The sequence below is a fragment of the Schistocerca nitens genome, chromosome 5 (genome assembly GCF_023898315.1).
Source record: "Schistocerca nitens isolate TAMUIC-IGC-003100 chromosome 5, iqSchNite1.1, whole genome shotgun sequence".
NCBI classification, from domain to species: domain Eukaryota; kingdom Metazoa; phylum Arthropoda; class Insecta; order Orthoptera; family Acrididae; genus Schistocerca; species Schistocerca nitens.
This window is the reverse complement of record NC_064618.1, coordinates 696,385,925-696,411,193: the sequence shown is the minus strand read 5'-3', so window position 1 is coordinate 696,411,193 and position 25,269 is coordinate 696,385,925. Positions and strand designations below refer to the sequence as shown.

The 25,269-nt window shown below is 41.7% G+C and overlaps 1 protein-coding gene across 1 annotated transcript; it reads right to left on the bottom strand.

Moving 5' to 3' along the window:
* Positions 1-1,749: 1,749 nt before the first annotated feature.
* Positions 1,750-21,578, bottom strand: LOC126259487 (V-type proton ATPase 16 kDa proteolipid subunit c-like). The gene is made up of 3 exons (XM_049956326.1): positions 21,301-21,578; positions 4,413-4,602; positions 1,750-2,552 (listed from the first exon to the last, which is right to left on the bottom strand). Exons 1-3 carry the CDS (start codon positions 21,383-21,385, stop codon positions 2,348-2,350), a joined length of 480 nt encoding a protein of 159 aa, XP_049812283.1. The 5' UTR covers positions 21,386-21,578; the 3' UTR covers positions 1,750-2,347.
* Between the last annotated feature and the right edge of the window lie 3,691 nt (positions 21,579-25,269).

The following is a 25,269-nucleotide window of genomic DNA, read 5'->3' as shown; positions in this document are numbered from 1 at the left end:
TCAGAATGTTGAAGGGTTAATGAAAGATGCAGATGTTTTATTCAAGAAAAAAGGTTTATTATAAAAAGTTTTTAATAAAACATCTGGGATCGCATATAAGGACTTAAAATTTATAAATCAGATGACCGGTTTCGATGGTGGTACGTTCATTAACGGACAAATGAAACTCCACAGTGACGGCTGAAGAAAGTGGCAAGCAGCGGCCCTCTACATAGAGACGATAAACACTGTTTTATTAAAAACTTTTATTGTAATTTTAGATCGCTGTTTCCCAGGAACAAAATAATTCAAAATGTTTTTTTATTAATTTTTACGTGTTCTGCGATTTTTCAGTAGTGGATGTAACGGGTCACTCTACTGACATCATCACGATCTGTTACCACTTACGAAAATCAGCAGTAGAACTCTGCTTTTAGGGTGATCAAATTAAATGGATCAATAATCACTAGATGTGTACTGAGACTAAGAATGACAACAGTCAACTGATTTTCAATTCTTTTTTCTTTTTACACGATCGACTTCAAGGCCTCTAGCCTTTGTTGAGATGTACCTGACACATGTACATAAAACTGATGTGAAGTGTGTTTATCTTTGGACCATGTCTTGGTGTAGTCAATTGTTCTGTAGTAACCAGGGACCAGAGCATCACTCATGAAGTGACCAACTGAGTGTCTGGTAGCACATCATTTTGATGTATATGTATTAGGTACATTTGAGGATGAGGCTAGAGGCCTCAAAATAATTCGTGTTCAAATAAAACTGAAGTTCACTTAATTCCAGCCTGAGGTAAGGGCAGTCTTAGTATCAACTTATCACACGACTGGGTTCAGTCAACAGTGGATAGTGTAAATTCAAAAGATATAAGTAGATAATTCTAGATGCTTTTTTGTGCTGCCTTGCTGTCTATTGCAGGAAAATATCAGCCATCAGTGGGTATCTTAGCTATGGTTGGTTAGGTAATAACTTGCATGTCATTGTATCATATTTGCTGAAACTGGCTATGTTATAAGTCATGGCAGTTAGATTACAAATATTATAGATTTTCTCACCGAAAATATAGCTACATGGCGTGTATTTAAATAATCTACTTTCCCACGGCGCCACGTGCTGTCCTGTTTTCAGACTTGCGATGTTATGTTATGGAAAGATGTGGGATTTTTATTACAGTCCCCCTGGCTTGCACTTGGCATTCAACACAATGGTTCCCGATACATCTTTCACTGGGCTACACATGAGACGTTCTCACAACATAGGCACCTAAACGGTTGACTAAAAACATACAGTCACCAAATTTCTGCTTTCACTCCCAACTCCCCCTTACCTCCCACGTATCCCCAACGACGCTATAATCAGTAACATTTCCATTTTTAATCTTGAATAGTCCGATTTGCTAAGTATGACACCATAGAATGAGCTGCGCTTAAGCGTTCAGAAATCCCCATAACTACGATCCCCATAGACTGTTCATCTTGAGGAAATTCATGTGGAGGATGCTTGAGATGTAACATTGTGCAGGAAAGAGTCTATTGTTGAATTGTGATTGTAAATATGTTGAAGTCTGATTATTTTTCAAACAGTTTTTATTTTTACTCAATAGTGTATGATATTTTACTGTAGCGTCTTTTGAGACATGTGGAACACAAAATACCCGTTCTGGTGTATTAATTCGTGTATAGTTGTTCATTTAGAAACCATCAGTTTATAAGGATATTGGGTTTTTCTCAAAGAAAGAAAGAAAGGAGCAAAAAATTAAATTTAATTACTTTTATTCAAAAGTTATGGGTATGAAAAGCACCGTTTACAATATTTCTCATCGGCGTAGGTGAGTATTCTTTCCCGTTTGTGACACACGAAAGCATAAACTGTGAATGTTATACAGCAGTTCATGTATGACCATTCAGGGTTTATGATTTCATATTTAAGTAGTTGGATAGTTTATAGACAAAGAACCAAATCTTACATTATTTCCATGCCTGCTTCTTTTTCAAGCTTGGAACCTCCTCATGTTGGATTACAAGAAAGACAAACAAAGAAAGAACTTGAAAACCGTGATGTGCTGAGAAGATTCCCCTCCTTTGCCAATGATATTCACGAGATGCAGAATCAGCGTATTCCTTCTCTTGTATCCAGTCCTGATAACTCTCTTCTTCCTGTTTTTCAGTGGAGGAAAAACTTCTGACACACATATCCTAGCCTTTTCCTGAGTGTCCTGTGTTTTACTGAACTGCAGTTCTAGAGAGCAACAAAAGAGGCCGCGAGGCCTTTACCTATCATCTGGAAAGGGGAACACGCCCTGTGAGGACTTCTTGCTCAGTCGACAGGGCGAGCGGCTGCCACGGTGGGTGCGCTAGCTGGCGTACATGAAGATGGCGACGATTAGCCCGTAGAGGCCCAGCACCTCGGCGAAGATGAGGATGAGCACCATGCCGATGAAGAGACGCGGCTGCTGCGCTGTGCCGCGCACACCCGCGTCGCCCACGATGCCCACGGTGAAGCCAGCGGCCAGCCCGCTGAAGCCCACCGTGAGGCCGGCGCCCATGTGCTTGAAGCCCCTGCAACACCCCCCACCATCCGGGTCCATCAGTCAGCGATTCGAACCAGACCATGGCACGTACAGCAGCTCCATTCAAAGGATTACCGCCTCTACACCGCTAGAGTATGCGTCACGTGGAATGGCTCGAGCTGACACCCACCCACACACAGATGCACCCACCCATCCACACAAACACACCCCCCTTCCCCTACACACACACACAAACACACACACACACACACACACACACACACACACAGAGAGAGAGAGAGAGAGAGAGAGAGAGAGAGAGACAAATATATAGTAATACATATAATATTTATTAATATAATAATTAAAGATAGATCCTATGCAGAACAAATTTTTAACTTAAAGTCAATAATTCGCCATAGAATGTTAACCAGCAAACCAATACTAGAGTCATTTATAGATTTCAAGAAAGCATTTGACTGTATAGACAGAGAAACAATAGATAAGGTCATTAGAGAATTTGGTGTTAAATGAAAACTAGCAAACGTAATTAGTGAAACACTAACAGGTACAGTATCTGAAGTCAAATTTCAGGGAGAAGTATCTCAGCCTTTTGAAATAAAAACTGGTGTTAGACAAGGTGACGGTTTATCACCTTTACTGTCTAACTGTTTTCTAGAAAAAATTGTAAGGATCTGGAATTCGGAGCTAAAAAATCACAAAATTTAACCAGTAACTCTGGGAAGGAAAACAAATGGAATTAAGGTAAACTGCTTGGCTTTTGTGGATGATTTTGCAATATTTTCAGAAAACCTGACAGAAGCAGTTACTCAAATAAATATTCTGGAAAAATTAGCAAATAGAACTAGTCTCAGAATTTCACCTAAAAAAACAAAATTCATGACAAATATAAAAAATGCACCAAAATACATAGAAACACAAATAGGTGAAACAGAGCGAGTAAATAAATTTAAATATCTTGGAGAAACTATACAACAGAATGGCCTAGAAAAATTTCCAATAGATGTAAGAATTAACAAACTGGAAAGAGCATATGGTTTGACCAAAAATATTTACAACAAGAAATGAATATCTAGAAAAACAAAACTGAAACACTACACCACAGTGGTACGACCAGAATGTTTATATGGATCTGAGTGCCTAACGATGAACTATAAGATGGACAAACTAGAGGTACTGGAAAGAAGGATTATTAGAAAAATAATGGGTGCAATGAAAACTGCAAATGGTTGGAAAATAAGAAGTATTGAGGAGATCTACAGAAATATGGAGAAAATATCTGAAGTAATGGCCAAACGAAGATTAACCTTTTTTGGACATCTCTACCGAATGGATGGAAATAGACTAACAAAACAAGTACTTCTATATTTCTGGAAGAAGAAATCGACAATAGCATGGATTACAGAAGTAAGAAAAGATCTTGAAAGAAACAACATCAAAGAATCAAAAATAGCAGAAATAAACCGTTTTAAAAACAAAATACTAAATTTGGAAGGCTTTCAAAGCAGAAGAAATAAAAAAATCGGGAACAACATGAACTGAAGAAAGGAAGAGACTTCTTAGGGAGAAAATGAGGGAATACTGGAATAATAGGAAACAAGAACAAAGGAAGAAGAGGAACTGAAGTTGTTAACGTGATCCCAGTTGGTCAATACGATTGTAAAAAAAATTAAAAAAATTAAAGACAGAGACAGAAAGATAGAGATGGAAGCACGTGTGGCGTCAACTCTGGAGCTTTCTGAGACCTTTACCCTCAAGCGAGGTGAGCTCAACTTCACCTTCTTCAGAAAAAAGTACCTTATTTGAACACTCCATTTTCAGTTGTAACTGCTGGACAATAAATGCAAATCCATGTAATGTATCGCCATTTGGCATATTTGCGACTTACATGTAGAGAGAGTATTCTTTGGGCCCTTTGATCTGTCCGGCGATCAGGATGGCTACGACTAGCCCGTAGATGGCGATGATACCCGCCATGACGACGGGGATGATGGATTTCATGATCAACTCGGGTCGCATCACTGCCATTGAAGCTATGCCCGTGCCTGACTTGGCGGTGCCATAGGCTGCCCCCAACGCTGCAACAGAAAGACGAATGGTTGTTGGACACCTAAATAAAGTCACTGTGGTCTTAGGCACACATCTCAACGCGGCAGTTTCAGTGGGGTCGTGTTTTGACCTGTGGTTGCGTAAGATTCCGCTAGAGATCAGGGTTGAACTACCTTCTTTACAACCTTGCCAACCTAAGAAAGTTATTATATGGTAGCCGTTGCCAAACGCTCTGTGTACCAGTACTTACTTTGGTTTATGCACTGGTAATTGTATTCTTTTCTTAATTTTAAATGATGGATCATGAGACTTGACAGTGACTCTCACAGGGCTATAGAGAAGCGACGATACGAATGAACCAGTTTTGCTTCTGCTAAAGCACAAAAAATAGTTGTAGACTGCCAGCTATCCGAGAAGGAGGCGAGGCTTCATTACCCGCACCACTCTTCACCCCTTGGCCGACGGCCACGGTAAAGTGTTCGCACTGTACCTGTTTCTGCCACTCTCGTTTGATAATGATAATGGCTCTGAGCACTATGGCACTTAACAGATATGCTCATCAGTCCCCTAGAACTTAGAACTACTTAAACCTAACTAACCTAAGGACGTCACACAACACCCAGTCATCACGAGGCAGAGAAAATCCCTGACCCCGCCGGGAATCGAACCCGGGAACCCGGGCGCGGGAAGCGAGAACGCTACCACACGACCACGAGCTGCGGACCACTCTCGTTTATCTATAGTTAATTCAAATGCCTGATAGATCCAGAGTGCCGCATCAGAGAAACGGCAAGACTCCATGCACCACGCACAGCCGACTGACGGCCAATGACTCTGAGATCCATCTATATTTCATTTTTTGTATATAAAAAGCGAACGCACATAAGCTGTTTTTAAAATCTAAATTCCAGCTTTGTTGTCGTTATTTTGCCCAAGGCTGCAAGTTCACAGCATTTTTATGTTTGAGGTGGTTTTAAATTTACACATAACATATACTTTTCATAATGACTACTATTATTCAGTACAAAAAACGCGTATATGTGATGTAGTCAGAGCAACCACCATACTACATATTTAACAGAATGACTCTGCTAGGGAGTGGCAGTGCTAAATAAACACAACAGAACTGTACACAAGTGCCCACCTACAGCAGAGTCTGCTTCCTTTATTATGACTGCTTGCAACGCCATTTGTACGACATCAAACAAGCCATCCGCTAGGATAACTGTTTCACGAATACTTCTACAATCAGCTCTCCCTAGCTAATTCTAAACACCACTGACGTTGGTCGTCACTTCCTAAAGCTCTAGCAAACGACACACGGAACTGGTGACTTTTATCTGCGTATAGAACCCATGTAACGCCAAAGATACATGGCCTATATTTCGCTACCGTTCTGCAAGGTGTCATTACCTACTGCAACAAGTTTCTGCGCTCTGTATCGTCAGTTTCACGTAATAGAAATATAAGAGATATAAAAATGACGTTCGTACCCTGAGAGTGAATAGGTGAAGCTCTCCTAGCGCTGAGTAAACGTTTATGAGACGCGAGATAATGAATAGAACTCACGATCAGCGCTCAGTCGCGCTACCCGTTTGTCATTACAAGAAGAGAAGGTTGAACGAAGCGAAGACGATGGTGATGATGCTACGGCTGATTTTAAAAGTGAGAAAGCATTGCAGGCGGAGTTTACCGACACAACTACTAAATACATACAACACCTCACAAGGGTACCACCGTACCTGTTTATAACGTATTTTGATAAATCTTGCGTATGCTGTAGAGGACCCTCTTCTGAGTATCTGACTAGCAGTTTTTCATGCGACTGTCCCTAGTGTCCTAGAAAATCAATGTTGAAGTGCTACGCGTGTTTCCTGTGCCTGTAACTTAGTCTCGTTTCGATCAAGGGAGCGTAGCCCAATGGCCAAGTTTCACGGCTACCACGTTGACGGTAGGGATTTGACACTACTGTGATGCTTACTTTTATAGAAATAGATTAAAATTTTGACGAAAAATCTCAAAAAGCTGAAGACTTACGTAAAAACCGCTTCGACAGAAGATTCTGTAACAAAATATTCTTTAAATGTTCATCAATTCCAAAAAATCAGTATGCATCCAAGGCAGCAGTCTTGATTAAATGTGGGAGGTGATACATGAATTTTAGTGTCGGTTGCTTCTAAAACAAATACCACCGGAATTCTGTTGTAGCACAGCAAGCGATGCAAACGACAGCGAGTAAGACGATTCTGCTGTCTATTCCGTAACGAACGGATTAAACATATGATGAAAATTTGCTCCTGTGATGATTTATTAATGAAATTACTATTGCGAAACTCAATGTTTCTGAATGATTTTGAATGACATACACACTGAAGAGTCAAAGAAACTGGAAGAGGCATGCGTATTAAAATACACAGATATGCAAACAGGCAGAATAACGCGTTACGGTCGCCAACGCCTGCTAAAAGAACAAGTAACTGGCACAGTTGTTAGATCCTTTACTGCTGCTCCAATGGTAGATTATCAAGATTTATGCGAGTTTGAATGTGGTGTTATAGTTGGCACACGAGCGATGGCACACAGTACCTCTGAGGTAACGATGAGGTGGTGGATTTTCGCGTACGACCATTTCACGAGTGTGCCGTGAATATCATGAATCCGGTGAAACATCAAATCTATGATATCGCTGCAGCCGGAAAAAGGTCCTGCGAGAATGGCACCAACGACGACTGAAGAGAATCGTTCGGCGTGTCAGAAGGCAACCTTTTCGTAAATTGCTGCAGATTTCAGTGCAGGGCCACCAACAAGTGTCAGCGTGAGAGGCATTCAATGAAACATCATCGATATGGGCTTTCGGGGACGAAGGCCCACTCGTGTACCATTGGTGACTGCACGACACAACGCTTTAAGTCTCGCCTGGGCCATCAACACCGACATTGAACTGTTGATGACTGAAAACATGTCACCTGGTCGGACGAGTCTCGTTTCAGATTGTATCGAGGGGATGGACGTGTGCGGCTATGGAGACAACCTCATGAATCCATGCAACCTTCATGTCAGCAGAGGACTGTCCAAGATGGTGGAGGCTCTAGAATTGTTAGGGGGCGTGTGCATTTGGAGTAATATGGGTCAATGATACATCTAGATACGTCTCTGACAGCTGACAGGTACGTAAGCATCCTGTCTGATCATCTGCATCGATTCATGTGCATTGTGCATTCCGACGGACTTGGACAATTCCAGCAGAACAATGCGACACCTCAAACGTTCAGAATTGCAACACAGTGGCTCCAGAAACATTTTGTCTGTTTAAACACTTCCGCTGGCCACCAGACTCTCCAGAAATGAACATTATTCAGCATATCATACGGGTTTGTGGACAGCCCTGCAGGATTCATGGTGTCAGTTCCCTCCACCACTACTTCAGACATTAGTCGAGTCAATGCCACGTCGTGTTGAGGCTCTTCTGCTGGCTCGCGGGGGCCCTATTCGATATGAAACAGGTGTACCACTTTCTTTGGTTCTTCGGTATAATATTTAACTATATTCTACCTGACAAAATTGGGAAAAAAATTCAGAAACAAAATTCGATGCCATACCGCCAGTGTGGTAGCCGGGAACCTTAGACACTGCACTACTCTGATTCAGTCGAAACATGACAAACGTTACGATTATAGAAGGTACCCATAAAACTTAAAAATCGATTTTCTCGTAAACTAGGGGCCGTCGCATGAAAAGCCGCTAGCTAGGCACTCTGGACAGACGCTTGTAAAACGTAGCTGAGACTCATCAAAATCCACGTTTAACAGGTCTGATGATTCCCTTGTCAGTCACGAGTCGTGCACAGCCATTTCTACAATTTAGACGACAAGGGCAATTACAATCGTGAAGTAGTAACGCTGCATCTGCCGTTCTGAATGGAGTTTGTTGAAGTGCTGGAGCTCGGTCGTTACCTGGAGACGTATAACCAGTGCGAGAAGTAAATCATGGAGAAGCGTTGAGAATACCAGACAGACAGTGACAACGAGATACTAAAGAATAAGATATTCACCCTACAACGAAGTGTGCGTTGGTATTGGTGTGGAACTTCCTGGTTGACGAGGTACTGGCGGAACTAAAGCTGCGAGATGGGTCTGTGAGACGGGTCGTGAGTCGTGCTTGGCTAGTTTAATAGAACTTGCCGGCGAAAGGCAAAGGTCCCGAGTTCAAGTTTCAGTCCGCCACGTAGTTTTAATTTGTCAAGAAGTTTCAATGAATGAGTTGATAGATATATGAACGTCCGAAACTGAAGACACAGAACTGCCAGTGGAAGAACGATATGACTTGCTTCAACTGATGGAAGTCAATGACCACATCAGTTATATCGACGTACTGGAGACGCTACACGACGACAGTATTTAGCAAGTAGGAACACTGGAAATGCATGCGAACTACGAACGGTGCACCGCCCGAGTTGTTGCTTGCAGTCATATATCTGATTCACGTAACCCAGGATAGGCAACAGCTATAGATTATCTTCACTGTCCCCACTGGCGTTCGGAAGACGTACGTGCTACTCTTGCCCATAGAGACGTACAACATCTTCACTCAACATCATAAGAGCATGTGCAACGAGTAGGTGGTTAGTGCCAGCACTGAGAAGGAAGCTGCAAACATCGGTGGTGTCACTGTCCATTTAGCCTTCAAAATCGCATCGCTGAATAACTGTGCACCCGACTACGAAATCGAACAAGGGTATCGAGGGATAGTTAACGGTATGCGTAGTTTCATCATCAGTGAGGTAGGCTTGACACACACGTAGTGGTACTAGGTGCGCCATTGGCACTCCTTCGAGGAATACGCCGATAGGTATTTAGCATACGGCACTGCGAGTCAAAATGGACCGGAAGCTCGCAGCGTTTACAATGCAAGATTTCCCAAATACGTTGTTCCGTGTACACATACCTTTGTAGCGGCTGATAGAGGGTTAAGGGGGACCGAAAGTTTTGCTGCAACCAATATCGACGCTGGTCGAGAACGCTGCGTTACAAAGTCCAATTACAATAAAACGTTCTCGACACGCTCCCTGCAACACGTAATATCAGATCAAGGGTCATTGGTAGTGTCTTGAGGATACGTCAAGTTGTCCCGACGTTCTCAAAGTATGTCTGCGAAGTACACATGGTAAAATGTATATGTTTGTTTGTCGCTACAAGTTTCATACGCTGTATAATGGATATCCTACATTGCGAACACCTATTCGTTACCATCTACAGAAAGTGCACGATGTGGTGGATGAGGACTATCGGTCACATTACCAATACACCGTGTGATACTTAAATCAATGTAACGAATATCCTCATTTCGAGCCGGCCGCGGTGGTCTCACGGTTCTAGGCGCGCAGTCCGGAACCGTGCGACTGCTACGGTCGCAGGTTCGAATCCTGCCTCGGGCATGAATGTGTGTGATGTCCTTAGGTTAGTTAGGTTTAAGTAGTTCTAAGTTCTAGGGGACTTGTGACCACAGCAGTTGAGTCCCATAGTGCTCAGAGCCATTTGAACCATTTGAACCTCATTTCGAAAGGATGGTTTGTGGACAGACGAGGCATGCTTCTCCAGAGAAGGAGGATTCAACTCCCGGAACGTCCACATTTGGATGGACGCAAATCTGCGTGGCACTTATGTTTAACTGTATCGGCAAAGGTTTAGCTTAAACATTTGGGCAAGTATCGTAGGCGACTGTTCGTTGTGTGTCATTCTATTTCCGCCCCATTTAAATGGACAGACGAATTTAGCATTCCATCAAAACGTTCTTCCTCCGGCGGTCCGTTAGGGAATGTGGTTCCCACACCACAGCGCAGCGCCTCACTTTGCTGCTGCGGTACGTGAGCATGTAGAGGCGCTGTATCCACAGAGGTGGATCGGCCGAAGTAGTCCATTTCCCTGGAGAGATCGTTGGCCAAATCTGACAAAAATTGTTCAAATGGCTCTGAGCACTATGGGACTTAACTTCTGAGGTCATCAGTCCCCTAGAACTTAGAACTACTTAAACCTAACTAACCTAAGGACATGACACACATCCATGCCCGAGGCAGGATTCGAAACCACGACCGTAGCGGTCGCGCGGTTCCATACTGTAGCGCCTAGAACCGCTCGGCCACTCCGGTGACCCAAATCTGACATCGTCAGATTTTTATCTGTGGGGGAATATGAAAAACACTCGTCTATACTAACCGGTAGTCATAATCGAAGACCTTCTTTCGGGGACACTTGCAGGCTTTGATGAAATCAGGAAAACCTTTGGTATCGGGAAATCTTACGGACTCCATGACGCACCGTTGCGATACGTGCAGACAGGGTAAAGGAGGACATGTAGAGCAGCTACTGTGAAAATTTAGTTTTACGTTTCGCTCCATAAAATTATGTTGTTACATTAACGACCTGACAAAACATCATTATTTTCCTTGTATTTGTTACATGTATGGCTATTGGCTATGTATGAGGTTTATTGTCTTTCTATAACTATGTCCTAAGAGGTACACATTGTTAGACCTACGTCGTCTGCGCCACATCATCGCCAATGATGTCAGGCATATCTAACATGTCAGCCGAAATCCAAATGTCATCAGTGACGTTTAAATGTTGAATAAAGTGTGTGCACGCCGTTGTATGTAACTAATTTATATTTTTTCAATAATTGGCGATCTGCATAATCCTGCGTTTCCGATGTCGAACTCTGTACCGCCAGACCATGCCGTCCGACTTTGAATAGGCTGTAATACGGAGCTTTATAGACGCTTACAACGTGGAGTATACATTTGGCAACACCTCACCTCGCAGGGTTTTCGAACCCGAGCGCTAAACGACCTGATTGGCTAACTTTAGTCCTAAATAATGCTGAAACGGCAAAACGTACCGAATTTTTTTCTTAACATTTGTGTCTCAGTACAATCTGCCCTGCAACATCACTACAAGCGTTTCAGAAATTTTCTGACCACTCTGAATATTCGACATGGTCAACACCGTCTGCCAGCCATATCTTCAGAGATACGAAACTCGGTTTGTGAGGAGAGTGGCCGCTCGCATCTGGCAGTGTTTAGTCGCGCATTCGACAGATGTAGCTACGGACCAAACTCTGCGCCATTCAATCTCGCGGTCTCGGAGACCTTAACGCAGAATCTCAACAACTACTGACCCGTTTCGCGGCTGACATAATTTGCGAAAATTTTTGAGAAAATTAATATCCACTAACAAATCACAGTTTGGTTTCAGGAGGGTTGCTCTACTGAGAATTACGTTTACGTGTTCACTCGCCAAATTTTACAAGCACTGAATAGCGCCACTTGGTATTTTCTGCGATCTGTCTAAGACATTTGAGTCTGTGAATTGCAGCATTTTTCTAGATATATTGAAGTTTTATTGGATTGGTGGTACAGCCAACCTATGGATAATGTCATATCTGACGAAAAGTATGCAGACTGCCGTACTTAATAATTTAACCAGTATAGTCCGGGAACTTAATTATCACTAGCGACAAATCACGTATGGTGTTCCCAATGGTTCAGTATTAGTTCCACTACTGCTCCTCATATATGTATACAATGTTCCGTCTAATATATAACAAGCAGAATTAGTCCTTTTCGCAGACTACACTAGTATTTTAATCAATCCAAACATACACACAGAAACAGAAGAAATAGTAAACAATATTCTTAGAAGTATCATTGGCTGGTTATCTGCGTATATTATCACCCCCAATTTTGTAAAAGACACAACATATTAGTTCTTCTCGCCTAGCGGTACTACACCAATGAAAAGTGTAACACATTCTGCGGAAGTAATAAATATGGAGGAAAGTTCAAAATTCTTAGGTGTCCCTACTGAAGAGAATTTAAACTGCAAAAAACTCTTTCGAAGCTGCTAAATCCACTTAATTCAGTCACATTTACTCTTAGAATCATTGCGAGCCTTGAGGACAGACGAATCAGTAAGTTGACATATTTTACATATTTACATTCAATACTGTCATACGAAATGATATTCTGAGGAACTCATCTTTAAGAAAGAGAGCCTACACTGCTCCCTACATTCCTCTCAAACGTGCTGTCAGAATAACACGTGGTGTTCGAATAACTTACGGGAATGCAGGCAGGTGAAGTTGTCGACAGTACCAAAATTTCGGCAGGAGCACACCCAGCCATTTTCAAGCTGCCTATTTTACGCTCCCGATTTCTGTTTGTTGACATCACAACGATCACTCAGTTCGTTCGCCACAAACTAACTGTTGGCGACATTGTTATCTACATTGTGTTAAGAAAATGTCGAATATTTTTAGAAAAAATAAAGATAATGTCCTGATCTATGAGCACTTGTTGATGTTCGCTGTTCTGAAACACATCTATTCTGTTGAAGAACTGATCATAGCTCTTAAGGTATGCATTTTAGAGCCCACGTTTGGAGGACACATTTTTCTTGTTTTGGTCCATCCTATGCCCTCCGGAAATACTGAAAGCAAAGAGGTTACAAGTGGAGGGAAGTATTTCACACTATCTAAAATGAACAAGTTTCATAGTTCTTGAGGTATTCATTGAAAATCTATGTTTAATCGAGTTCTTAGTCCTTGTTTTGGTGGGTCTGCCACCTCTCAAAATATTCGACACTTTTTTAACACCCTTTGTAGAAATATCGCCCCTGTGACCGACGGTCAAGTATTGCCTGGGTGTGACAGGTCAGCACTCGCACGGGACGTTTGACCGATGGTCGACGGAATGTCGGCGATATCTGTATGCTCAGCGTGAACTTGGGCAGAAAACTTAGATTCCTCCATGCATCGAGCTACGGTCACGCCAGCACGCGAATACAAGGTACGGAGACGCCGGCCCTCTCGTCACTGGTTGGATACTCGGTGACTATTCGTAAATTCTTATCGACACTTGACGGCTGGATGCTTGTGCCCTCATCTTCATAGGCTTCAGACAGAAAAAAACTGTTGAATGACTTCATGCTTCCGCCTTTCGGTATGAAGTCGAAAGATTCCAAACACCAGCAACGACATAATTTTCACTGGGCACTTCAGTTCGAAGTAGTGTGAGATGTACATATCATTCTCAACAAAGATATGAGCGTATGATAATGTTTGGTTTGTGGGGCACTCAATTGCGCTGTAATCATCGCCCGTATAAAGTCTCAGTTGTTAGACGGTCCAATTTTTACACAATTCAATCGAGTCACTGTCTCGAATAATGATGATAATGATGAAATGATGAGGACATCACGAACACCAAGTCCCCGGGAATCGAACCCGAAACCCGGTGATCCATGAGCGTTTCGAATAGGTTACCAGATATGAGAGTGGCTCGAGGACTTCTTGAGTAAAAGACCACAGTATGTTGCTCGACGGTGAGTGTTCATCAGAGCCAAGGCTATCGTCAGGAGTTCCCCAGGGAGTGTGATAAGACCGTTATTATTTTCGATACATATAAATTATCTGGCGGACACGATGAGAGGCAATCTGCAATTGTTTGCTGGTGATGCTGTGATGTGGGGTAAGGCGGTGAAGTTCAGCGGCTATAGGACGATACAAAATGACTTACAACGCACGCTACCCAAGTTCCACTCGCCGATTCCGAGAAATTTCGAGTATGTTGTAGTCTAGGTCAAAATATCAGACACGTCTTTTTTATATGTGCCCATAAGGCCGTTTAAGTGTTGAACAACCCACCTCCCCCCATCCGCCGAAGAAAACACCGTTGTTATTTTTCCGAGCACTTGTCGTGAAAAGAGTAGGAGATACAACAAAAATGTTGAAACATAATTTCCATGGTTGCTGCTTCACTTTATAACTGTGCAGGCACATATTTGAACATTTTGATGTATTTCGAAATCCTCCATACACCTCACAATTTATGAAAAGGTAAAAAGTTTATGTATAGCAAATTTAATAGTAAATTTAACAAATAATTCAACCATATATGATAAAGTTACATTCCGAAGTGGTAGTAGTCAGATATAAATAGGAATTGCACCTATATACTGCTATTCGCACGCTGTTTCCTCCGTATGATGCTTGTCATACATAGCGATAGTGTTGTTTGCAATTTCGGCACCTGAAGGATTTAACTGAAGCAATAAGGTCTCACTCTCTGTGGAGTCCGGAAATAACGAACATAGAGATGGCTAGAGGCTATTTCCTTTTTGTTTTTTCGTGGTCTGTTTTAGTTGTTTGTTTATTGTCCTTTCTTTAATTGTTTGGTTTTGAGTATTACTTTTGACATCTACTTTCTTAGTTTACAGTATTTATGTTGTGTTGTATTATCCCTGATACTCTATACAGTACTGAGAGGACGTTGTAGTATTCATTGCAAAGAAGTGCTTCATACACGTGTACATTGTGCTCTACGTCCATCTGATTATTGCAATATTATTGAACAATTTACAGCTTCTATCACTATTTTTAAAGCAATAACGAACAGGAGGTTCACAATTATCAGGTTCTTCTGTGAAGCAACCGCCCTTGAACCACGCGTTCCTAAACGTGTTCACAAGTCGAGGGGATGAAAACTGATTATGAATCAGTATTGAATTTTCGGGATATTATTCCTCAGGTGCAAATTTACATCATAGCCGTTTAGTAGGATTACATCAGAGAACTGTTTTAGAAACTTCTTCCTCGGTCTGAATGTGTAAACAGCAATTGGATCGATTATGCAGGTCGATCTAGCAGGAATCGTCATAATTTTTACGTCCTGATTACCTTTGTCTATGTTGTCTAACTTCTTGTCTGTTTGTCCTGTCCAGGAATCCAAACACAGAACAGATCGTTCACCCACAGTAGGTAAGTAAACATCTGCAAATCATTTAATAGCGATATATGATGATAATTTACCAGATGGTGAAGCAAATGCAACAATATTATCGGCTTTATATATAGTTCGTTGAACAATGGGTCCAAACTGACCACGTGTTTCCTGCAGGACTGTGAGCAAAGAGGATGATAAAACACCAGATAGGACTGGCTGTATGGTGTGGCTATGGGTTGACGAATTTAACGATTGAGCGATACATTTAACTTTTAGTGTTCCTTTAAAGGATAGGGCATTACCTGCATGTGTCTCCAAATTAAATCAGATTGTTCCGAATTGTAAATATTGTCCTCTCCTAATAATGCAATATTTGACATTACGTTTGCCACAAGTGCATTAGATTTTACCACTAATTGTTCTGTATTGGTTAATTGTTTCTGAGCAACAAATTTATTAATATTTTTTAGAAATAATTCTATGCCTCACTTTAAAATGATGAATCTATTTCGTAGTCGTCGATAACAGATAGCACGACAAACTATCTTCATCTGTCATCATCAAAGCCCATCGTTTTAGGTTCAAGCCATGAATACGTAGTGATTTATTGCATGCCTTCTGGAATTTCCCAGTACATAACTGGAACTCTGTAATAATTTGTCGCTCTGTTTCCCACCTTCAGTGACTTGTGTTTTCCATCTTTATAGTTATTTTGTATTCCTAACCTTTCTGAAATTATGTTGGATTGTTTTTAAACTCTTATTCTTCTTGTTTCCACGCGAAAACGTAACTACCTTTTTTATATTCCAAATCTTCTGCAATTTTACTCTTCTTACTGTCTTCCACACTATCCTCATAATTCTCTTCAAACACCTCTTCAACTGCGACAGCCTCAGGAAATACACTTTCGTCATCGTAGGTCAAAGTACTATAACTGCTTACAAATAAGTCGGTGTCGATGGACTCTTTAATCAGATTCGCTAAATGTAATGACAACGATGTTTCTTTGTCGGTAATGGTAGATTCGATAGCGTAATGCGGATGATGGAAGTTTTTGCATAATAGGTACTATATTTGAAATAACTGTGTACACAATCAATGTGTTACACTCTGTGCATACTATTCGATTTCAGTCCGACGTTCGGTCTGCAAAATCCGGCCGCCTGTTTATGGGAACGGTGATTACCGAATGACAGTACGTGCAAATGTACGCACACAGTTGAAGTGCATTCATACATTAATACATCTCTGTCCTACTGTCCGGCGGTCCAGTACTTACCTCATCATCGTGTTCCCACCGAGCGATTCGATGTCCATAACCTCCCTACCACATTACGTGTATTGGTGTAAACACGAGGGGGGCATGCGTGTGTGTGCGGAGGTATTGTGTAGACAGAGAGCGTCGCGCTCTCCTCGCCGCTCTCTCCCCTATCCCACACCCCCACCCCCACCAGTGTATACCGTAATGTAATAGGTCGCAATATATATGTGGTCAAGATAATTCCATATTAATGCCTCCTACACGCTCATAGTTATCGCAAACTTTGTAATAATTTACTGTGTAGAGTGGTCTTTCCCGTAATACCCTATTCTGGCAATCTATCGCAAATACGTGGAATAAGGAAACAAGGACGTACAGTGTATGATGACTCTTGCTAGATCAACCGGCATAATCCAGCCACTTGATGTTTACACAGACAGACAGTGGAGCAATTTTCTGAAATAGTTCTTTGATGTAATACTACTATACGGCTATAATGTAAATTTGCACTTGACGAATTATGTCCTGAAAATTCGATCCTGTTTCATAATCAGTTTACATTCCCTCGATCTGTGAACGCGTTTAGGTATGAGTGGTACAAGAGCGGATACATCTGAGAAAAACCTAATAGATGTGATCCTCCCGTTAATTATTGCTTTAAAAGTTGTGATACGTGCTGTAAATAGTGCATTAATATTGCAATAATCAGATGTGCGTGGTGCACAATATGTATGTGTATGCAGCACTTCTTTGCAATGGATAATACAACTGTCAAAGATACTACAACACAACCTAAATACTGTAAGGTAACGAAGTAGATGTCAAACAACTAAAGAAACGAAGCGAAACAGAAACCAATGAAACAAAGACCACGAAAAAACAAAATGGGAATCGCCTCTCGCCCCTCCATGGTGGCCATTCCCGGACTCGTCAGATAGCAAGACTTCATTTTTTCAGTTAAATCCGTCAGAAGCCTATCTTTCATAGTTGCACTGTGAAATTGCAAACAACATTATCGTCATGTATGACAAGCGCCGTACGGCGGACAGAGTACACATACAGCGGTATTAGGGATACTTCCAACTTATATCTGACTACAGCGACTTCGGGATGTAGCTTTACCACTTATCGTTGAATTTGTTGTTAAATGTACTATTAGATTTACTAAACATAAACTTTTTACCGTTTCAAAAATTGTGAGGTGAGACGAGGATTTCGAAATATATAAAAATGTTTAGGGTTGTAAAGTGCAGTAGCAACCTTGAAAATTATGTTCCAACATTTTTGTTATATTTCCTACTGTTTCGACGACATGTGCCCAGAAAGATAACAACTGCATATTTTTTGGGAGAGTTTTCACCTCTTCAACGGCCGTATGGACACGTATAAAAAATACATCTCTCATATTTTGACCTAGAAATGTATCGGAATCGGCGAGAGGCACTCGGGTACTGCTACTTGTGTAAGTAGGCTGTTTAGGTTTTTATGTTGGTAACGCCACGTAGCGCTCTGTATGAAAATCACTGACTGTGCTGTGTGCAGCCTGAGGCTGGTTGGACTCTTTGTTGGAATATTCGCTTGTGTACTGTTGGGCTGTTGGCTGTGAACAGCAAGCAGCGTTGTGCAGTTGGAGGTGAGCCTCCAGCAGTGGTAGATGTGGGGAGAGAGATGCCAGAGTTTTGAGAGCGGACGATCTGGACGTGTGTCCATCAGAAAAAGGAAATTTGTGAGACTGAATGTCATGTACTGACATATATATTACGACTTCTGAACGGTATTAAGGTAAATACATTGTTTGTTCTCTATCAAAATCTTTCGTTTGCTAACTATGCCTATCAGTAGTTAGTGCCTTCCGTAGTTAGAATCTTTTTTTCAGCTGGCAGTATTGGCGCTCGCTGTATTGGAGTAGTTCGAGTAACGAAGATTTTTGTGAGGTAAGTTATTCATGAAAGGTATAGGTTATTGTTAGTCAGGGCCATTCTTTTGCAGGGATTGTTGAAAGTCAGATGGCGTTGCGCTAAAAATATTGTGTGTCAGTTTAGTGTTGATCAGAATAAGTAAAGAGAGAAATGTCTGTGTACGTTCAGCTTTGCTCAGCTGTTCGAAAATCAAATAACGTAAGGGGTTTACCAGTAATTCATAATTTTTCTAAGGGAACGTTTCACTTGTTAGACGAAATGTCTAGTTGGTGTAAAGAATGACAGCTAGCTCTAAATGTATGAAAACATGAGTAAAGAGATGCTGACTAGGAAAATACTGATCGGTAATGTTCCTACACAGCATTAGTAAAATCCTGCTAGATACAGTCACATCTTTTAAATATGTGGGCGTAATGCCACAAAGCAATATCGAAAGAATGATCATGTGAGGATTGTGGTAGGGTGTGTTTGTGAATTCCTAAGGGACAAAACTAGTGAGGTCATTGGTCCTTAAACTTGCACACTACTTGAACTAACTTATGCTAAGAACAACACACACACCCATGTCCGAGGAGGACGCGAATCTCGGGGGGAAGGGGCAGCGCAAACCGGGACAAATAACCTCTAGCCGCGCGGCCACTCCGCGCGGCGATTGTGGTATGGAAGGCGAATTATCGACTTCATTGGGAGAATTTTTTGGAAAAGCGTGGTTCATCTGTGAAGAGGAGGACTTTATTGCGACCTATCCTTGAGCACTGCTCAAGTGTTTGGTATCAGTGCCAGGTGAGATTATAGGAAGACACCGAAGCAGTTCAAAGGCGGACTGCTAAATTTGTTACCGGTTCATTTGAATAACACATAAGTGGCACATAGATGCTTCGAGAACTAAATTTGCAATCTTCGCAGGGAAGGCTATGATCTTCTCGACTAACACAATTAAGAGAAATTAGAGAACCGGCACTTGAAGCTGACTGCCGCCAACATAAGGACCACGGCGATAGGATAGGAGAAGTTAAGGTTCATATGGAGAAGTGTGGACGGTCGTTTTTCTCTCGCTCTGTTTGCGAGTGGAACAGGAAGGGGGACAGAGTACCCTCCCACTCGCTCCGTACGTAGGCTTGAAGAATATGTATGTAGATGCAGATGAAGCTACTACAGACCTTCGCTGTATGCTGTAAATATTTTATTATCTATTCTGCAACTTCTATACTAGTCTGTAAGAAACTTCCTGGCTCATTGAAGTTCTGTCCTGATCCGGGACTCGACTTGGAACCATTCCCTTCTCCGGGCACGTGGTGTAACGGCTGACCTGTCCAAGAGCAACTACAATCCGGCATCGACGATTTATGTCCTTCAATACGTTATCTTCTCTGTTAAAGAGATCGGATATTGAATAACATCTTAATACGAAACGGTTGCTATTGCTTTATCCCGATTTTTCGAGATAGAGCTCATGGTCTTTAATAATCAACGACCATCCTTAAATTCTGGAAACGAAGACCAAAAGTCCTGTGAAACCGAATTTAATTCATCTTGCGTATTAGTTACTTCTGAACATTTTAAAACCTCGTAATTTATTTTCTCCATTATTTACGAAAATCCTAACACTTCAGTTCCAGAAACACGCAGATAAACATACGTCTCCAAACATCACTGTGTGCAATTCATAGTTTTCAAAGATTGTACGATTTTTATTTAGGCTACATTCGCTTCTTGGTTGCGTTACATCTTTAGAATATCACCAGAATACATTTCTCAAAAATCGTGTTTCCGCTACAATTTCGTGACTTATTTCTGCCCAAATTTCTAATAGTAAAGATCTTTTATCTTTCGGACGTGCAACATTAGCCACTAAGTATGTAACAGCAACTATCTGAGTGAACGGTGCTTTATTCACTTGCACCGATACATTTGCAGGGATCGAGAGAACTTATTTTTTAATACTCTTGCTAATCAATTAATGGTCACTGGTGGCAAGAAATGGTTCAAATGGCTCTGAGCACATGGGACTTGACATCTGAGGTCATCAGTGCCCTAGAACTTAGAACTACTTAAACCTAACTAACCTAAGGACATCACATACATCCATATCCAAGGCAGGATTCGAACCTGCGACCATGGCAGACGTCCGGTTCCGGACTGAATCGCCTAGAACCGCTCGGCCACAGCGGCCGGCTCATTGGTGGCAAGAAGTGGATGTACTTTTTGCAGATTGGTTTTAGAAAGCTGAGCAAAACGTCAACCTGGGCTCTGCCAACTACAGTTTTCATACTCTCGTAAACGAAGACGGCATGTTGAGTTTCACGCGATAGGTATTTGTCAAATTCCTGTTCATTCCTAAGAGGACTTTTGTGTCTCAAAAACAATCATCACTTGCGAGCATACTGTATGTTACACAGTTTTACAGTTCACTGATGTCAGCTTGTTGTATGTGTAATTCTACAAATATTTCATGTGGTGCCCCGTAATAAGTGGTACGACTTCCAAGGCAATTTATTCCAGAAGGTATCAATTACGTGTTATTATATACATATTTTACTTCTTGTCGCATGAAAACGTACAGATGCTCTCATTATCCAGTATTAGCAATTAGTAGCACAAGAGGTAACAGCACTTCCTTCTGCAGTCACCAGTTGTTCATTGTCTCACGTGGCAAAACGGCCGCTTGCATTTTACACGACTATCTCTTGTATTTCGTAGAAACACGAACTATGATACCTACGCATACTGCCACCATCTGGTACTTAGATGAGACAAACAAGAGACTCACCAGAAAATATCATAGCTGACGATGCCCCTATGATACCAAAGAACGGTCCGTAGATGGGATTCTCCTCTGGCAGTCCCGATGACATTTTTGCAGTTTTCGATCTTCAGAAGAGAGATGCGAAGCGAAGGAAACACGCTAGCTGCGGCGGCCGACTGTGCAAATGTGCAGCCCACCAGGCGATGTCAAGACGGGATGTATTCACGTGTCGAATGCTTCACGCCTGGTGCTTTTTGGTCACTGTAACTCTCTAATCTGCGAGCGAATGAAGGCAGAGGCTTCGCAGAGAGTCCCGCGCGTCGAGTTTAGAGATAAAAACATTATCAATGATACCACTTGTTCTCTTGTAATGTGTCTGCTGCCTCGCTAACCCACAGCTGTGACGCTGATACTATCCGGTAGAGCGCAACAGCTGTGCTAGTTGTCACTTCCAGTACTCTAAAAGACCCACTTCTTCTGATGCGTACATGTCTTTGTTAACTCACATTAGTTTTCAATAAGGGGAAAGGCATTTTTTGCAGTTATCGTTACACAGGGTACCCGGAAATTAAGCATCGATTTTATTGAAATAAGTACTGAATTATTATTATTTATACGAGGATGAGTCAAATGGAAACCTTAAATTTGTAATAACAAATCGAAATTTCACGCCGTTATCCTGTAAGTTGGCAAGCGTGCTACAAACAGCGTTCAGAATTGCCTGTAGGTGGCAGCATAGTGCAGATGCACACATACCGTCGCCGTATCAGTATAAAAATGGCCAAACCCCTTGCGACTTGCACCAGGGAAGAACAGCGTTCTTTTATTCCGATTTTGCTTAGTGAAAGTGTGAAACCTATTGAAATTCATAGACGAATGAAGGTTCTGTACGGTGATGCATGTCTGTCACAGCAGCAATTCTACGAATGGAGTAGGAAGTTCGCAAATGGTGTGACTTCAGTGGAAGATGCTCCTCGTCCAGGTCAGTTACAACGAGTTGTGTCTCCACAGAACATTACAGCAGTTGAAGCCATAGTGAGGGAAAACCGCGGAGTGAGACTGCATGATATTGCAGCATGTTTACAGATTAGTCATCGGTCAGCACACCACATTGTGCATGATGTGCTCAAAATGGTTCAAATGGCTCTGAGCGCTATGGGACTTAACATCTGAGGTCATCAGTCCCCTGGAACTTAGAACTACTTACACCTAACTAACCTAAGGACATCAGACACATCCATGCCCGAGGCAGGATTCGAACCGGCGACCGTAGTGGTTGCACGGTTCCAGATTGTAGCGCCTAGAACCGCTCGGCCACTCCGACCGGCCATGTTTTTCAGTGTGTGTAGCAACTCTTTACGTACCGTAAATGGTGAATGTCCAGTTTAACCTATAATCGCTGAACCAACTTTGGACTGCGTTCAGTGGATGTTCCAATGTCTTCGGTTCGGTCAGCTGACGATGATGGGTGGCCTTGCTTGAGCTCATTCTTAACGTATCCAGTGCACTTAATCCTGTCCACTAACTTTCAGTTGCCTTGTCAGTAGGTCTAGGTATATGGAATCGGTGATTAGTTCCCGTCCGAATGTCATCGTTCGACTAAAACTTCTGAAACCTCCACCCACTACGGCTATCCTCTGCTGCACAGTTAACATCATGCTTCTTCAGGTACCTGTAACATAACAACAGAAGAGATATTCAGCGATACCATGAAACCAGTCGTCATTTCAGAAGCAACTACAGTTTTTAGATCTACACTGCTGCTGCAGTGCACTAGCATATACATCTTACCACTATACCACCATTTTCTACAAATTCGGTTCTTAACCTGGAAAGCCTGTATTTAATTAGCGTACAGCACATAATACAGCAATGTTAAAACAAGGCAATGCATTCCTAATCATCAGGTTTAAATCATCTAAAATCATCTATCAGAAGTAACAGAACTAGGACACTTTTGATTACTTGATGTCCCTTCTCAATATTAATGCAGTGAAATGCAAGACGGGTGCTACTTGATGAAATGTTGCCCTTGGGGATTTGTTTGGCTTTTGGAGAAGATAAAGATAAGATAATTACTTTAATAATTTCACTGAGGATTGCAGTGGTTCTAATTACTGCGTCAGCTATTTCGTACAGTGGTGTTTCAGCACAATACTGGACCGAATGATGTGTTAGTTATATTGCCTTAGAAAATATAGTTGGTATACGCGTAAAGCAATACAACTGTCTCAAAAATGAGATCAACAGGAAGTGGAAGATGGCTAAGCAGGGATGGCTAGAGGACAAATTTATGGATATAGAGGCATATATCACTAGGGGTAAGATAGATACTGCCTAAGGGAAATTAAAGTGACTTTTGCAGAAAAGAGAAACACTTGTATGAATATCGATAACTCAGATGGAAAACCAGTTCTAATAAGGGAAGGCAGAAAGGTGGAAGGCGTATATAGAGGGTCTATACAAGGGCGATGTTCTTAATGGCAATATTATTGAAATGGAAGAGGACGTAGATGAAGATAAGGTGGGAGATACGAGACTGTGTGAAGAATTTGACAGAGCACTGAAAGACCTAAATGGAAACAAGGCCCCGGGAGTAGACAACATTCCATTACAACTACTGATAGCATTGGGGGAGCCAGCCATGACTAAACTCTACCGTCTGGTGAGTAAGATATATGAGACAGGCGAAATGTCCTCACACTTCAAAAATAATATAGTAATTCCAATCCCAAAGAAATCAGGTGTTGAAAGGTGTGAAAATTACCGAACTACCAGTTTAATAAGTCACGGCTGCAAAATACTAACAGGAATTCTTTACAGACGAATGGAAAAACTAGTAGAAGCCGACCTCGGGGATCAGTTGGGATTCCACAGAAATGTTGGAACACGTGAAAAGATTAGGGAAAGGCAAACCTAAGTTTCTAGCATTTGTAGACTTAGAGAAACCTTTTCATAATGTTGAATGGAATACTCTAGTTAAAATTCTGAAGGTGGTGGAGGTAAAATACATTGAGCGAAAGGCTATTTACAATTTGTACCGAAACCAGTGGGCAGCTATAAGAGTCGAGGGGCATGAAAGGGAAACAGTGGTTGGGAAGGGAGTATGACAGGGTCGTAGCCTATTCCAGACGTTATTCAATCTGTATATTAAGCAAGCAGTAGAGGAAACAAACGCAACATTTGGAGTAGGAATTAAAATATATCGAGAAGAAAATCTGTCAAAGACAGGAAAGGACCTGGAAGAGCAGCTGAACGAAATGGACAGTGTCATCAAAGTAGGATATAAGATGAACATCAACAAAAGCAAAACGAGGAGAATGGGATATAGTCGAATTAAATCAGCTGATGCTGAGGGAATTAGGTTACGAAATGAGACAATTAAAGTAGTAGATGAGTTTTGCTATTTGGGGAGCGAAATAACTGATGATGGTCGAAGTAGAGAGGATATAAAATATAGACTGGCAATGGCAAGGAAAGATTTTCTGAAGAAGAGAAGTTTGTTAACATCGGGTATAGAATTGTCAGGAATTCTTCTATGAAAGCATTTGTATGGAGTGTTGTCCTATATGGAAGTGAAACATGGACGATAACTAATTGAGAGAAGAAGAGAATAGAAGCTTTCGAAATGTGGTGCTACAGAAGAATGCTGAAGATTAGATGAGTAGATCACGTATCTAATGAGGAGGTATTGAATAGAATTTGGGAGAAGAGGAATTTGTGGCACAACTTGACTAGAAGAAGGGATCGCTTTGTAGGACATATTATGAGGCATCAACAGATCACCAAGTTAGTATTGTAAGGCAGCGTGGAGGGTAAAAATCGTAGAGGGAGACTAAGAGACCAATACACTAAGCAGATTCAGAAGGATGTATGTTGCAGTTGGTACTTGGAGATGAAGAAGCTTCCACAGGATAGAGTAGCATGGAGAGCTGCATCAAACCAGTCTCAGGACTGAAGACCACAGCAACAAAGCGAAAAGTTGGTTGAAGA